This window comes from Hypomesus nipponensis, chromosome 12 (genome assembly GCF_054491055.1).
Source record: "Hypomesus nipponensis isolate SF chromosome 12, ASM5449105v1, whole genome shotgun sequence".
NCBI lineage: Eukaryota > Metazoa > Chordata > Actinopteri > Osmeriformes > Osmeridae > Hypomesus > Hypomesus nipponensis.
Genome location: NC_140372.1, coordinates 8106660 through 8122493, shown reverse-complemented (window position 1 = coordinate 8122493; position 15834 = coordinate 8106660). Strand labels below are relative to the sequence as shown.

Sequence of the window (15834 nt, the reverse complement as noted above, 5' to 3'; positions counted from 1 at the left end):
CTCGGTGGGCCATGTCTAAAACACAATGGGTGGTGGATAAGAAGTAAATAGTAACAAATCCAAACCCAGTGAAGTGCACACTTGGGAGAATATTTATCTAACTCCTGACCAGGGGGAGAAATCAGATACTGTCTTTTTTGTGACAATGTCTTTCCTTTACACAAAGAGACATGACAAAATGGTAAAGACGAACATGTCGAGGTCTACAGTATGTGTCCAGAAACCACTGTCCACCTATACTTCAGAAGTTGGAAAAAATACAGTTGGTTTGAAGCATATGAGCTATGGTGCATCCCTGCTGCCTCGTCACAGTACTGCGGAGGTACTGCTGCAGAAAGCTTATCGGGTGCCTTGTACCCTGATGTCCTCTCAGCAAACCCGTTCCTCAGTATAGATAAGGGCTGGTCCCAGAGCTGCTCAGCTGGCTAATAGCTATATGTCATGGTCACTCAGGGTCAGTTAGTGACAGGGCATGGTTGGAACCCTTGGAGGTGTAATCTGTTTCTCCTTCTACTGCTGTAAACAGATAAGCGTGAGGGGGACTGACTGACGGCACACGAGGTATGGTGAGATGCTACTGGGGCTGACATCTGTCATGACAATTGTATATCATGGTGCCTCTCCCTCTCTATCAAAAATGTTCCTCTATCTCTTTTTCTTTTTCCGTCTGTCAATCTTATTCTCTATCCTCGCTCTCTCTCATTCTCTCTGGATGGTGATACACTTGTTTCAAACAACACATCACCCATTATGTTTGCCTCCAGCTATCTCCTGAAGAGTGGCATGGAGTTCACTTAGCCCCTGGTCACTGTGTGGTTTAGGAGCTCAAGGCCATTGGAAAATGTGATAGTTGAGAGCCAACAGTAACTCACAGTGAGGGATGCAGCAGGACCCATGGGAAATACACCTTCACATGTCAGCTTAATTCATTAGGGTTAGTACGAGCTCTACAGAATGTACGCTGAAAGAATGACAAGGAATCCATCCGTGGGCTGTGACGCACCATAACTGTGAGGCGTTCCAAGGTCAAGAGCTTATTTGCACCCAGACATCCCAAGTCTCCCGGAAGGTCCGGGAGTCTCCCGCATTTCAATGACGCCCGCAAATGCTATTCAATCTTCCAGAAATCGGGGATATTTTATTTAGAGCGAGCGAGAGACTGTGAAATTGTCATTTCTGGTACAGATAGGTGCATATCGCGCGTCATGACAGCGTTTCGGGGGGGTGGGGGGGGGGATGTACGTGCTGGTTGAGGGGGTACTTCATGCGACCGGATAGCGTCCCGGGGGGGGGGGGGGGGGGGAGCCACCTCCCGGAAATGAGTCTCTGCAAGTTGGGATGTCTGCACCAATTAATCATGGTCTCATCTGGTTTGTCCAATAGTATGGCCTCCTTTCCGCTGAGTGTAAGAGGGGGGAAGAGCTTCCAGCACCAACCACCAACTCTATTGAGCTTTGAGCACTGACCTCTGCTTACTACTGTGTGAAGCAGAATGGAAGTATGCTTTTCTGGGTATAACAAGGATGCGCTTACTTTAACTGCGTGAGACAGAAAGAGAGAGAAACAAATAGACAGAGAGTGAGAGAAAGACAGCAAGAAACAGAGAGAGAGAGATAAAGACAGAATGAGTCAGAGCAAGAAAAAGGGAGACGAAGAGAAAGAGAGGGAAGGGGAAGGATGTTGATCAGTTTGGCAAGTGCTAGACTGGAGAGGACGAAAATGTGATTTCCTTATTAAGGACAGCCGTCATGCTTTGTCAGTTGCAACATAAAAACAAATGAATATGAAGAGATTGCTTCAATTATAGAGACAACCGTAATAAATGCCTATGTATTTATGGTCCGTGACTAAATGGCACTGCGCTTCCACAATCAAATGCACCCACATTATGCGTGCCCTGGTTTGTCATACTATGGATAATGACTCATTGTCTCCTTTGCTTTTTATGCATGATGACTCTTTCATTCAAGAACACACATGCTTGCTGATGTGATGCTGCAGGACCTCTCCAGAGATGAACTGGACGGCTTCAGATCCACTCAATTTATCATACTGTGTCTGTGTACTAAACATACATTTATGATGATCAGTGTGTACTTAGTAAAAGTGGGGTTAATAAGACGTGTAATTCTGCCATCAATCGAACTGTAATGGGGATGTTCATGTTGAATACAAGGTCTGCGTCTTTGCTGGGTGGAAGATGATTCTTAGAAATCACCTACCACTCTGAGCATTCTCAGGGTAAATTGAATGTGTCTCTGCAGATATTTCAAGATGACACCCCAGACAGGAAAATAGGATTAGTTGCTATCCAGGGAATAGACATATACATCATGTGTGACAGCCATAGTGTGTTGGTGAGCAGGCACGTCCAGGCTTACCATTTTTTAGGCCGGTCAAAGCCTTGCAAAACAGGGGGATTGTAGCATGTATCCCTTCTCTTACTCTTCGGCCAAAAGCATAGTATGTCAACACTAATGATTATCCTCACCCAGACAGGTTCACAATTACATTTTTGGTGGAATTTAAAGAAACGCAACGTTTAGTAAGAAAATTACATTATTTTTTACTGTGAGTGTGTTTTCCATGGAATGGAAGATATTGAAAGATCCTTAGAGTCTGTTTTTGTCCGGTTTCAATCAAACACGCAACAGGGACAGTTGATCTCAGTTGAAAGAGGAACAGACTGGTGTGTCTAGCCGTGTCTACACTACATCACCATGTCAGAGCAGTTGACACCATGTCAGAGCAGTTGACACCATGTCAGAGCAGTTGACCCCATGTCAGAGCAGTTGACACCATGTCAGAGCAGTTGACACCATGTCAGAGGAGTTGACACCATGTCAGAGCAGTTGACACCATGTCAGAGCAGTTGACCCCATGTCAGAGCAGTTGACACCATGTCAGAGCAGTTGACATCATGTCAGAGCAGTTGACACCATGTCAGAGCAGTTGACACCATGTCAGAGCAGTTGACCCCATGTCAGAGCAGTTGACACCATGTCAGAGCAGTTGACACCATGTCAGAGCAGTTGACATCATGTCAGAGCAGTTGACACCATGTCAGAGCAGTTGACACCATGTCAGAGCAGTTGACACCATGTCAGAGCAGTTGACACCATGTCAGAGCAGTTGATTCATGGTTGCTCCCATCTCATTGCAGGCCCCAGTAGGGAGTGATTCAGTGCTCTCATTAACACAGGAGGGATCTAGCCTTGACACTGTGAAGGCTAAGCCACCGGAAATTTACGATGAATCAAGGGAATTTACGACACTCTGCAAACCACTCGCGTCCCGAGAAGGAAAACGTCCCATCTCATCTTTGATATTAAATGGCTCTCCTGAATGGTGAGGTATGTCTGAGCTCATCTCCTTCAACTGACAGACATCTCACAGTAAAAAGGGGGGACATGAATCATTGTCAAACTAAATCACATTTTTGAAGCAAAACATTGATCAACACAATTGAAATTGAGTCTAAACTGCTTCCAAGCGACCCAGTCTTGGAACAATGATAGCAGACTGGTCCCTTGATTTCTGATGTGTAGCACCATCTAGTGGCTCATTTTCAGAACACTCGAGGTCTAGTTCGCAACTCATCTTCACCTCCATTTGAAAATGTATCATAATGTATGTAATTATTTTGCAAGTATTGTGATATACATATATATCATAAAATACATTTATAATGTTCTATGTGAGATCATTCAGTCTGCAAAGAGGCAATAAGGCCAAGATTGATAACAAGATTCAATCTTGTTAGATAAAATAAATACAGAAGGAAATATTAAACTGTAAAGATATTTAGATATAGATATTTTGGGAAAGATCGAAGACATGGCTTTAAACTGGAGTTGTAAACATTTCCTATATGTGGACGGAGTGTGTCATGTTGACCCTGCTTGCTGGACTTAGTGAGATCATCAGCCTTGAGCTATAGCGTAAACAGACTTCAAAAGGGCAGAGGGAGAGAGATAGTGAGAGAGAGACCGAGAGAAAGACAGAGAGAGAGAGAGAGAGAGAGAGAGAGAGAGAGAGAGAGAGAGAGAGAGAGAGAGAGAGAGAGAGAGAGAGAGAGAGAGAGATGGGATGCTGTTTCATAGTGATCCAGATTCACACGCATGTCAGCTGTTTTAACATCAAACACGTCAGTTTGCAGTTCTAGATGAAACATTCCACAGCACATCTGGGTGGTACGTCTGGGATGTCTGTGATGGGCTCTACCACCAAGCTATTGGCACTTAATGAATGGACCTCATACCGATAAGGGCCTGCTGGTTATCAACCTGTCCAAATGTACAAACCAATATACAAGGTCAGCTGAAACAATTGATCTTGTGTTCTTGTTTCGACACATGCATATTTAAAGGACAACATCCGGGTGCAGATTGACAGGTCTGATTAAGTCTGTACATCTGGGACATACTGACAGCTCAAGGACAAACCCAAGCACCTTCATCTTTCTGTATTCCAAAACAAACCTGGTGCTGTTAAAATTTCCGTATAAATAGACGTAGAGACCAATGCTTCTGTAGGGATGTAGCATTTCTCAATCCGGCCTTTGAGCCCCAGTACATCAGGGCACAAGGAAGGAAAGCAACGTTTGATAGTGTGGCCTGTGGTACACGTAAAAAGTATCTCCCTCAAATGACTGCAGTGCTGTAGATGCAAATAATGAAAACAAGGAATATATCTGAATGTATACATGCTAAATATACCCCTTTATTGTCTAGTAAACCATGACATACAGAACAAGGACACCATTAATTCATACACAATTATTGCGTACAAAGATGTATTGTTATTGCGTACATACAAGATTATTTGTACAAAAAAAGAAACACCATTAAGGTATGTAGCATGAGTAAATCATTTTAAATGAACTCAAAAGGAATGTCAAGGGACCAGTCTGGTAAGTCTACAGCATATACAAGGAACTCTGTTATGCAGGTTCAGATTTCTGTAGTTCAATAGTTATGCCAGCATTGTTACCTCTTTACACTAAGACTACAGTGTAAATCTTTACAGAACAAAAGTGCCATCAGCAAGAATCCATTGCAGCTTCTTTATATTAACATTTACGTAGTACTTGGTTTTAGGTGCAAATAAGGTCAAATAAAATCTTAGACCCATTTCAAAAGATATGTTTGACTAAAGGAGACCTTGGCTGCACCATCAAGTACTAACAAGCTAAAGTATTGTCACACATTGTTCCATGTCCAGTCAGTGGTTGGGATATAATTACTGACAGAAACAGGACACACAATGCAAACATATTTGTGTCTAGTCAAGAGAGAACCCAAAACAAGATCTGGAACCCAACTGCAGTGTTTGCACCACGAGGCATAGACATGAAGGTACACAAAACAGAAATTAGTCAATGTTTTACAATAAGTGGCCTGAACTTGTTTTGAGGCGTGATCGAAAACAGAAAATGCCTATCCTTACAAATCAATAGTGCAAATGTGAAACACGTATTTCACAAGGGTTTCTAAATGCCATTGTGCAACTAAACTAACAACAAAATTAGCATACTCTATCCTAAGCCTAGTTACCAGACACAGTTGACTCAATCTAACTATGCGATCTCAGCAATCCAGATTAGACTCATGTCAAGAAGCTTTTACAATCTTCTAAGGTCTACCACTGGAACTGAGAGAGGAAATGCTATAATACATTTGCAGGTAGGTGTGTGCTCTTCCAGTTAAGGACAGTCATAGATCATGAATGCTAATGTAAGGCACAGTACCATTGAGCAATGAGCTTGACTTGATATATTCACTAAGGTCAAGGCTACTAATGAAGATACCCAAGCACCAACTAAAGCTTCATGCTGCCTTAGGTGAGGGTGAAGGCATGGTGTAGAAGCCTGTGAAAGATAAGAGGCTTACTGTAGGATAAGGCCAGAAATGTTTGGCCTAATTCATGGTAATCTACCCAGTTGCTTAACAGATCACATTCAGTGCAATGCATGCAATCCGTCGCCTTCATATATCCTACACTGCCGTTCTTGCCATACCCAACTGAGAAATAGAAATGAAGAAATACATGATTTTGAAATAAACAGCTCAAACTGTAATCCACCGTAGTTTGGCATTAGATCACCAGCATACTTGACTGACTCTGGACACACGCTCATCCAAACACAGTGGTCTTGGATCTGGATTTTACAGAGCCTCTTAGTGAGCCCTCTAACTCTTTGCCCTCATCGAACGATGTGCTATGAACAATCCGTGACCGGAAACGGATCTTCTGTCTAATGCTACTGAGGGAAGACTTCCTGCGGAGCAGTTTAGGCTTTTCTTGGCTGAGTCCATCTCCAGAATCATTCTCACTGTGATTCAGCAGTTTCAGGGGCATGAGGCTGGACTGGAGGACCTTGGACAGCCTCCAGCGAACCCCATCTATGTGATCTTTGTTTTCTGACTCAGAGTCACCACATGCCCCAATGATATCTCTAATGTCCACTGCCACACCGTTGGTAAGATACTGACAGGCCTTTTTCCCATTGTAGTCTCTGGCCTCCACGTCAGCGTTATAGGCACCGATGAGCAGCTTCACCACCTCAACATGGTTGTGCATGGCAGCCAAGTGCAGGGGCGTGTACCCAGCACTCGACTTTGCGTTGATGTTGATGGGCACGGTGTTGTTTTTGGCAAAATTGACAATTAATGCCAGCAGCTCTGGTTTGCCCTGCTTTGCCGCCCAGTGAAGGCAGGTGAAGCCTGTCACAAAATCCTTTTTCAAGATCAGATTGGGTTCGCAGACAAGGAGCTCTTGCAGACTGTCCCACTGCCCGTCTGACGAACACATCATCCATTCATGCTCTAGCGGGTCCAGTGTGACTGCTGTAGCCTCATCCTCTGTAGTGGACGACACCACTGAGGCGGAGTCACTGTCACTTCTAGAACAGTCGTTGTACCTGGTAGACAGGTGAACAGAGTTCCGCAACGCCATGCTCCGTCGAACATGGGGGGAACTGTTCATCATTCGCTCAATAAAGTTTTTACGGCTCCCCTTTGGAGTATTGCCCTCACTACCCGACATAGTTAAGGAATCCATCTGAACATCATCTGTTCCATCCTCTGAAGGGTGACTGGACATTAGGCTACGTTGGGATTCTCTTGAGGTTCTGCGTTTGGTCACAATTTCAGTCCTGCCCACATTGGCATCTTTGCCTCCTTGGGCTATACATAATGATTCATCATGCTTTGGGTGAGTTCCAGAATGTCTAGTTGTATGTAGGCCCCACTTGTCAACCTGTCCCAGGGTAGTTTCTCTAGACTGTCCCGGGATTGTAAACATGGATCCATCCTCTGGTGCCGGTAGTGGAGACGCTTCAATCACGGAAATTTGAGGAATCTCTGGAGGTAACATCCGAACATCAACTGCCTTTGCTGAAGCTTTCTTATCTTCTTTTATAATTTTATTCCCCATATCGAATGCACTACTTTCGACTGTTTGGCCAACAGATCGTGTCAGTACAACTCCTTCCCTGGATTGTCTTTGCACAAATATTTCTGGAACGTATGGGTGTTTCTCACCTGTATTGTCAGATCCGTAACCTGAGCCAGGTAAGATTTCTTGTTGCGCAGCGTCGTTTACAGCGGTTTCAGAACTGCGCACCTTTCCACATGACAGGATACTCATTGCAGTGTTTACTGAACTCTCAGATGTATCCAAATTTGAACGAAGGCTTTCGTTTCTCAAAGTAGTTTTCTTCTGTTCCGAAACTGACATTACGCCAACATGTATCCCGTTGCGCGAGTCATTTTCTACAAACTTCACTGAGCCTCTATACTTTTTCTTTAAACAAACAAATTTCACTCCATTCTCAATTTTTACAAATGCAATGTTATCCACGTGTTCCTTAAAAGATTCCCTAACAGCAGTTCTCTTCTCAGGGTTGCTTGGAAAAATAGATTTGAAGTAGTCAATCAATTCCAGGTTTTTCACTCTACCCCCTCGCTCCGTTAGAAACTGAAGGACTGCTTCTTGAGTACATTCAGTCGCCATTGATGCGATTTAACAAATCAGATGTCTGAAAACTAAATATAGACAGTAAGCTTGAATATACTTTTAATAGCACCCTATTTCTAAATAGACCTATTTCGATATTAACTTATAGCTTAGTCACATGTAAAACGAGGACCTGTCCCGCATCACTAAATAAACTGTGCTTGGTCTGCAGCACACCGACACATAGAACAAGAAAAATAAATAATAGAACAGTTGATGGTGTGAATGATTACAAGTTATGTTCCAAACTGTTCTAGGTAGCACTTTTCTATAATCAAAGCGATCACAGCCGCATAGCAACCAAGGCTGCAAGATACTGCAGTGCTTGGGAAGCCATTGTGGATCCATCTGGTTGTTTCCGTGTATAGGAGAGGCATTCTTCGGCTGATCCAAAATGGCACGAGTTTCAAAGTGGGTGTTTCCATCCTAATACGAGAAAATTGGTCCATACTATTCCGTAAATGGGGGGTGACAGTTCAGTAAGAGACACACTTGAAGCACAGAATAATATTTTAATAAAAAACAAATTATGGTATTGTGTAACAATATAGCAGACACTAGTATACAAATTTGTATGCATAGTTGTGTAAATTTATGATCAACAAACAATGAAATATCTTGCAGTTTCCCCCACGTACCTGCAAATGTTTTCACCCTTTAAAAAGTTTGCTACGTTTCACTTGTAGAAAAATAGTTCTATTTAAATTTCGTATGGAGGCACAATTATCTTAAGTTTCTTTATTTATCTTGTACAGCTACATTTTTCTTCAGCTCATCTTTATCATATGGAGATGGCTTCATCGGATGTTGCTCGTCAGGGGGTAAAGTTTTGTTTGTTCATTCGTTATTTTCTTTGTCATGACTTTGAATAAAACGTATTTAGATTAGCTGTAGCCACTTTACAGTAGTAACTAGCTAGCTAGTTAGGAAGTATACTGTGCTAGTATGCAGCCTTGCTCTAAAACTGTAGCTAGTTCGCTAATGAAACTAGTTAAACAAGTTTCATTAGCGAACCAACCTTTACTTTTCATTGGGTTTTATCCCTATTCTTAACGTTGTCTTACTAAACGTACTAGCTTCGTTGTGTGTGTGTGTGTGTGTGTGTGTGTGTGTGTGGGGGGGGGGGGGGGGGGTTACATCATCTAGCTATATTTAAAGTGTAATATTCAATTTTGGAGATACATTTCAACGTGGTTTTAATAAATCCTAATTAGTGAGCTTTTAATTGAAGTCTTAGTACCCAGGGCAGACCAGCAGGATATGATTGGTAAAACCACTGAACTGACGTTTTCATTTCGAGTAATCCTGAATTACTTAATAACAAAGGATTGGCCTTTTTGTGTTCCAGGAAAAAAATGCCCGGCCACTGTCATTGTCTGGTCATGTTGGCTTTGACAGCTTGCCACATCAGTTGGTCAACAAATCAACATGTCAGGGGTTCTGCTTCAATATCCTTTGTATTGGTGAGTATCATGGCTGTATTGGAATGTATTACATTCTAACCATTTAGTCATTCGTTGAAGAATATCTGTCCTTTGACGGAATTTGAAATGTGTTGCGTCTTAAGATTTGTGTGATTTGTGTCATTACTTTCAGGTGAAACGGGTATCGGTAAATCCACCCTGATGGACACATTGTTTAACACTAATTTTGAGAACTTTGAGTCTTCCCACTTCGAGCCGAAGGTAAAGCTCAGAGCTCAGACCTATGATCTGCAAGAGAGCAACGTGCGTCTGAAGTTGACCATTGTCAACACAGTGGGCTTTGGAGACCAGATGAACAAGCAGGAGAGGCAAGTGTCACAAAGATCTATGTTCATCCGCTTAATAACAATGTCAAGTCAATTATGTGAATGGATATTGCTGTTTATGAATCAAACATAATGAAGACATTTAGAAATAATTGTCTATACTGAATTCTAGCAGTGACTGCTTTACTTATGTTTACAACTGCATTGACATAACTTTTTTTATGATCCGTTTCTTTCCTCCCCTTCCCAGCTATCAGCATGTGGTGGACTACATTGACACCCAGTTTGAGTCGTATCTACAGGAAGAGCTGAAGATTAAGCGCTCCCTGCATAACTACCACGACTCGCGTATCCACGCCTGTCTGTACTTCATCGCCCCCTCAGGACACTCGCTCAAATCACTGGACCTGGTCACTATGAAGAAGCTGGACAGCAAAGTGAGTCAACTGCGACTCAAGTCCACACCCCTGCATTCTCTCTCTATTGTGTCCCCAGATTTGGCGTGCCCCGGGTCACGGTACGCCCTGGTGTCTTTACCTCGTCCACGCCTATCGAGGAACGTTGCCCAACGCCTTTATGCACTGGCGCGGCCATCAGCTGAGGTTGTTTTGAGCTTAATTATAGGCTCAAAAGACTGAGTCACTGCAGAGAGAACAGAGTCATTTGCCAGGATGCACATGAGAAAAGGCTAAGCAAATTGTCTAAACAGCATATTCCTGGCCCTCAAAGCACTTTTCCATTTTTGTTCCTCCATTCCTATATTTGGATATGGGAGTTTAATGCTGTGGAACGAGAAGTCTCATGTCTAGTTATTTAACTGAAACAGGACCGAACAAGTCTGGCATAGCAAACAGGTTGACTCAACTCAGGGATTTAGAAACCGGGGGAACCTGTCCTCGATGTTAGTTTTATGGTTGCTTTTCTTTCCGGAGGAAAGACAGTTGGCCAAACAATTACCAACAGAACTACATGGTAATAGCAGTAGTACGATAATAGGAGAAAAGGGGTCAATTATGTGGAAAGGGCAGTCCCTTAACATCAGACTTCTTTAAATCAAATTTAGACCTAGTATTTTGAGCCAGGTATGGTTCTGTGTTATAGGTCAACATCATTCCAGTCATTGCCAAAGCAGACACCATCTCTAAGAGTGAGCTCCACAAGTTCAAGATCAAGATCATGAGTGAGTTGGTCAGTAATGGTGTCCAGATCTATCAGTTTCCTGTGGACGACGAGACCGTCTCCAAGATCAACACCGCAATGAATGTAAGCCCTGAACACCCCCAAACACACACACTGTACAATGCAGACCATGTTCTTATTTTCCTAACAATTGACTGAGAAGCACTTCTTCCTGTCATCTGTCTGTCCCCCACACCTGTGATCTGGTTGCTGTTCTCAGGGTATCCTGCCCTTTGCTGTAGTGGGAAGCACGGAGGAGGTGAAGATTGGAAATAAAATGGTGAAAGCTCGCCAGTACCCCTGGGGCGTGGTGCAAGGTGACCCGGGCTTTCCCTTTTTTGGACGTAACCTTGAACGTCTTTTGAGAGACGAGTCACCAGAGCTAAGGTGTGTGTGTGTGTGTTTCTCAGTGGAAAACGAGAACCACTGTGACTTTGTGAAGCTGAGGGAGATGCTGATCTGTGTGAACATGGAGGACCTGAGGGAGCAGACTCACACACGCCACTACGAGCTCTACCGACGCTGCAAGCTGGAGGAGATGGGCTTCAAAGACACCGACCCGGAAAGCAAACCAGTCAGGTACCATATACACCTGTGACCTGGCTCCAATTACGGCACACATTTGAGCGAGGGCGTTTAGTTGCCTTTTTGTTTTTTGGTGGGGGAGGAGACTGTACGCAAAGTAAATGGGAGAGATGTCGATGCAAATGTGTCTCCAGTCTGCAGGAGACCTACGAGGCCAAGCGGCAGGAGTTCCTAGGGGACCTGCAGCGGAGAGAGGAGGAGATGAGGCAGATGTTTGTCCAGCGAGTTAAGGAGAAGGAGACTGAGCTGAAGGAGGCAGAGAGAGAGGTACGCCCTATTTCCACCCCACTTCCCTCCCCAGAGAGAGAGGTACGCCCTAATCCCACCCCACTCCCCTCCCCAGAGAGAGAGGTATGCCCTAATCCCACCCCACTCCCCTCCCCAGAGAGAGAGGTACGCCCTAATCCCACCCCACTCCCCTCCCCAGAGAGAGAGGTACGCCCTAATCCCACCCCACTCCCCTCCCCAGAAAGAGAGGTACGCCCTAATCCCACCCCACTCCCCTCCCCAGAGAGAGAGGTACGCCCTAATCCCACCCCACTCCCCTCCCCAGAGAGAGAGGTACGCCCTAATCCCACCCCACTCCCCTCCCCAGAGAGAGAGGTACGCCCTAATCCCACTCCACTCCCCTCCCCACCCAACCAACCACTCTTGACTCGCAACTGTAATTGCATTTTACTACTATATCACAGCAATCTACAACAACACATAACAAGCACTTTCTGTGGGCTGCAGTCTGCAGTAGATACTACAGTGCTCTGCAGCTCAATTATTCATCAACAGTATTTGGATTCACTCGACACTACAAGTTTATATTTATTGGTTGATCTTCACTGTTGATCTTTACTGCTGATTGAACCACTGATTGTATGGGGTGTCTTTTTCTGGATTTTCAGTTGCAAGGCAAGTTTGAGCAGCTCAAGAGGCTGCACCAGGAGGAGAAGGCCAAGCTGGATGAGAAGAGGAGGTCCCTGGAGGACGAGATGAACACCTTCAGCAAGAAGAAAGCAGCTGCCGAACTGCTCCAAGGCCAGTCCTTCAACAGCAACACCAACCTTAAGAAGGACAAGGACCGCAAAAAGTAATCCACTCCCCTTCCTGTCAATGACCTTCATCTAGCTCCTCTTCAGAGCTTCTTAAAACATCTTGACCATACACCACTCTCTCTCTAGCATATCAGTGACTATCATGCAAATGTAGAGATTGATCATTAATCATTTTGGATCCCTAGGCAATAGAGGGGAATGGGAAGGAGTCGCATCCCTTGCTTGGGTTATCTCTCAACTTGTGATCAACAGTGTAGAGTCCATACCTACACAAGATAACTTGTCTTGTGACATCACTGTGAATCCGTTGTTGCTTCAGAAACTTATTATTTTACATGACAATAGGTAGAAACTAGTTCTCAGCATGAGGCTAGTCACTTTTGTTGTATGTTGATATATTCAACCCATGGTTTGTGTTTTAACTAAATCATATGCTCTTCTGTTATGTTTTAGTTCTGGGTTCATGTGAAGAAATGGAATGGCCAAAGACCTCGGACCACACTAAGAGGAATATCAGAATAGCTTTTTCCTGGTCTGTTTTACTATCCAAACTATACACCTTGTTATGCTAAACACATGTCTATGTTATGTTAGTTCTATTTATCTTAATCTAAATATCTGTATCCTAATATGCATGGATTATTTGTAAACGTATGTATTCATATTACTCTTTGCTACAACAGCTAGAGGGCGCCAAATGATCAAAGTCTGCTTTGTACTTAGTTATTGTGTTTTTTCACACCGTGCTGAAATCTCATTGATGTTTAAAACCAGCCCACATGAGGAGGCTCAGAAGTAAAAAGGTGCTTACGGTATTAACTGCCTTTTGTGTTGGGTTGGAATAGGCTGCACTCCACCTTTTTTGAGTCAGCCTTTCAAGTAACACACATGCTAACTCAGTTTCTCAGCTGGTAGAAGATTGTTTTGGCATGGTCTTATAGTATCATTTTCACTACTGCCTTACCACCTCGCCTGATAGAAGATTCATGTGAATTGAGTGTTGTGCTAATATTGCTGTAATGTTACACTTGTTATATATATATTCTTCCTGTGCCTTACTTATGTGCCTTATATCAATTTACAAACACTAAAATATGTGTTTTTAACCAAATGATCTCCAAATTAAACACTAAACATGGTAGATTTTGACTTAGAGGTCATGATGTTATGTGGCTGCAGTATTATGGTGTTAGTAAAACTAGAAATGGGAGGATAGCTTCTGAAGAAAATAAATAATCAAGTGTTACAATTTAGGATTTTTTTTTTTACTAAATATATTTTTGTACACAGTTTTTACTAGCTTTAATAAAATACAATGTTGTTCCTCTGCATGTTTTCATCGGTCTTTATACTTGATATTATCACAGTTGCCCTTAAGAAGATTATTTTATTACAGTATTTCAAAATAATAATTACAACAAATACTTAGATTCACAGTTGTGAATCTGGACAGTTGGGGAGTGCACTGTGGTTACAGGGATCTGGGCCCACAGATGTGTTTAACATTACGCTCTGTGCTGGTTTTGAACCCAGGTTATAGTGGTGTAGGCCCTTGTTCTCAACCCACGACACCTCTGGGCCCCTCTTTTACATATATGGAAATAACATAGATTACTTAACTGATATCAGTTAAATTAATTATCGAGTGGTTTGAGTGAGATTTGAACCAGGGCTACTGTATTTGGCAGTCTGAGTCTACACTCCATGGTACACATACTTACACCACTGAGCCACAGGGGTTCCTGCAAAGTCATTTGTACAAGATGGTTTAATTGCCCTTATGACACTACTAAATCCAAAGGACAACATACGTTTTGTTTCTGCTAATCCAAGCATCAAAAAACAGCATGTCATGACCTTTAAAATGCCTTACAAAGGTCTTAATTTGACTTACTCACACCTGCAGGAACCCTGATTAATAGGTTAATATGCCACATTGCTCGGGATTCACTATGCTGGCTATGTGCTTTGGAATGGCTGTTTTATCCAGGCAGATGCAGGACCAAAAAGTTGAAGTGCTGCAGTCAGCATCACTATCCACAAGATGTCACTGTGGATTCACTCTCATTTGAAAGAATCTGCAACACTCCAAGGGGATATATCCAACACACGCCATTCAATATATAGTAAAAATGTTAATTTAATATTCAGGTGGACTTTGCTTCTCCATGTCTGTGTTTGTAAAGAATGAGTCTTAACTATTACCTCCACCAAAAACCAAAGCAATAATGGTTATTGTACCACTTTCTCTTGAACATTTGCAAGTTGGTGGCATTTTACGTATGTTTTCTACGATTGGACAACCACACCACAGAAAAGGCAAACCTAATTGTATCAAGAAGGTTAACATGCTCATTTTGGCTGCCATTGTCACTTCCACTCTTGTGCATTATGAAGTGATATGAATTGAAAAGTGTTTTTTGTAGTCACTGTCTTCCTTAAACAATAAACATTTCTGGACTTATTATACAATTCCTTCAAAAGTAAAACAAGCGTAATATAAACAGTACATTGCTATTTGCATTTTATACAATTGCACGATTCTGTTGCAGTTCTGTCCATTTTGTGGTGTTTCTCACATTTGAGAGCATTGTTATAAGGTATAACACAAAATCACAAAATCAAAATCTCAGCTTTACCCCTTCAGTGGGACACGTCGGTGAAGGTTTAACACTCGTAAGCAGTGAGGGAAGGTTGTCTAGTCCTCCGTAATAACAGCATTGGAATCTCTCGGTTGCAAGAACCTGGCTACTCTGTGTAGCCACATACATCAACTCCACTGAGCAGAAAATTAAAATGGAAATGCAGGCCTTGAAGGACTGGTGATCTTGCTGACCCAAGTGTTATGATTTATGTGTGGTTCTGGATACCCACCATGGCTGAGTTATTCCTATTCAAGAACATATTTGGTTGTCTTTAAGAAGTGTTAGCTTCCATTATTACAAATAATAATTCATGTATATTTTATGGAGTGAGTTGAAGCTATGTTAGTGTTACATAATTTAGTCATAATAAATTGTTTACTTGGGCAATCTCAATGAGATAGAGGTGCATATGTTCTTGGATTCAAATATTTTATTAAAAGATGTTAATTAACCTTGTGTAATCTCAAGCTGCTAAATGCCACATAAGGTTGAAAGCAAGTGGCCTTCTGATGGAAATGCCATGTTTCAATGGGAAAATAAAGCAACCCTGATAATTGGAATATAAGATGACATTTACATTGACCAACATACAGGTTTATTATTGTATTAT

At 42.6% G+C, this 15834-nt stretch overlaps 2 protein-coding genes across 3 annotated transcripts; one reads left to right on the top strand and one right to left on the bottom strand.

Moving 5' to 3' along the window:
- Positions 1–4713: 4713 nt before the first annotated feature.
- Positions 4714–8238, bottom strand: LOC146260892 (ankyrin repeat domain-containing protein SOWAHC-like). Its single transcript, XM_084667873.1, has one exon. The coding sequence runs from the start codon at positions 8014–8016 to the stop codon at positions 6136–6138; it is 1881 nt and encodes a 626-aa protein (XP_084523999.1). The 5' UTR covers positions 8017–8238; the 3' UTR covers positions 4714–6135.
- A 448-nt stretch (positions 8239–8686) lies between these two features.
- LOC146260891 (septin-10-like) lies at positions 8687–13908 on the top strand. 2 transcript variants are annotated; one of them, XM_084667874.1, is made up of 10 exons: positions 8687–8840; positions 9368–9482; positions 9616–9811; positions 10020–10206; positions 10871–11032; positions 11169–11265; positions 11359–11527; positions 11668–11800; positions 12430–12614; positions 13033–13908. In XM_084667874.1, the coding sequence occupies exons 1-10, from the start codon at positions 8805–8807 to the stop codon at positions 13046–13048; spliced, it is 1296 nt and encodes a 431-aa protein (XP_084524000.1). In that variant the 5' UTR covers positions 8687–8804; the 3' UTR covers positions 13049–13908. The 2 variants fall into 2 exon arrangements, with proteins under 2 accessions (XP_084524000.1, XP_084524001.1); XM_084667875.1 differs by lacking the exon at positions 13033–13908 and having other exon boundaries at positions 12430–12618.
- The last annotated feature ends 1926 nt before the right edge of the window (positions 13909–15834 follow it).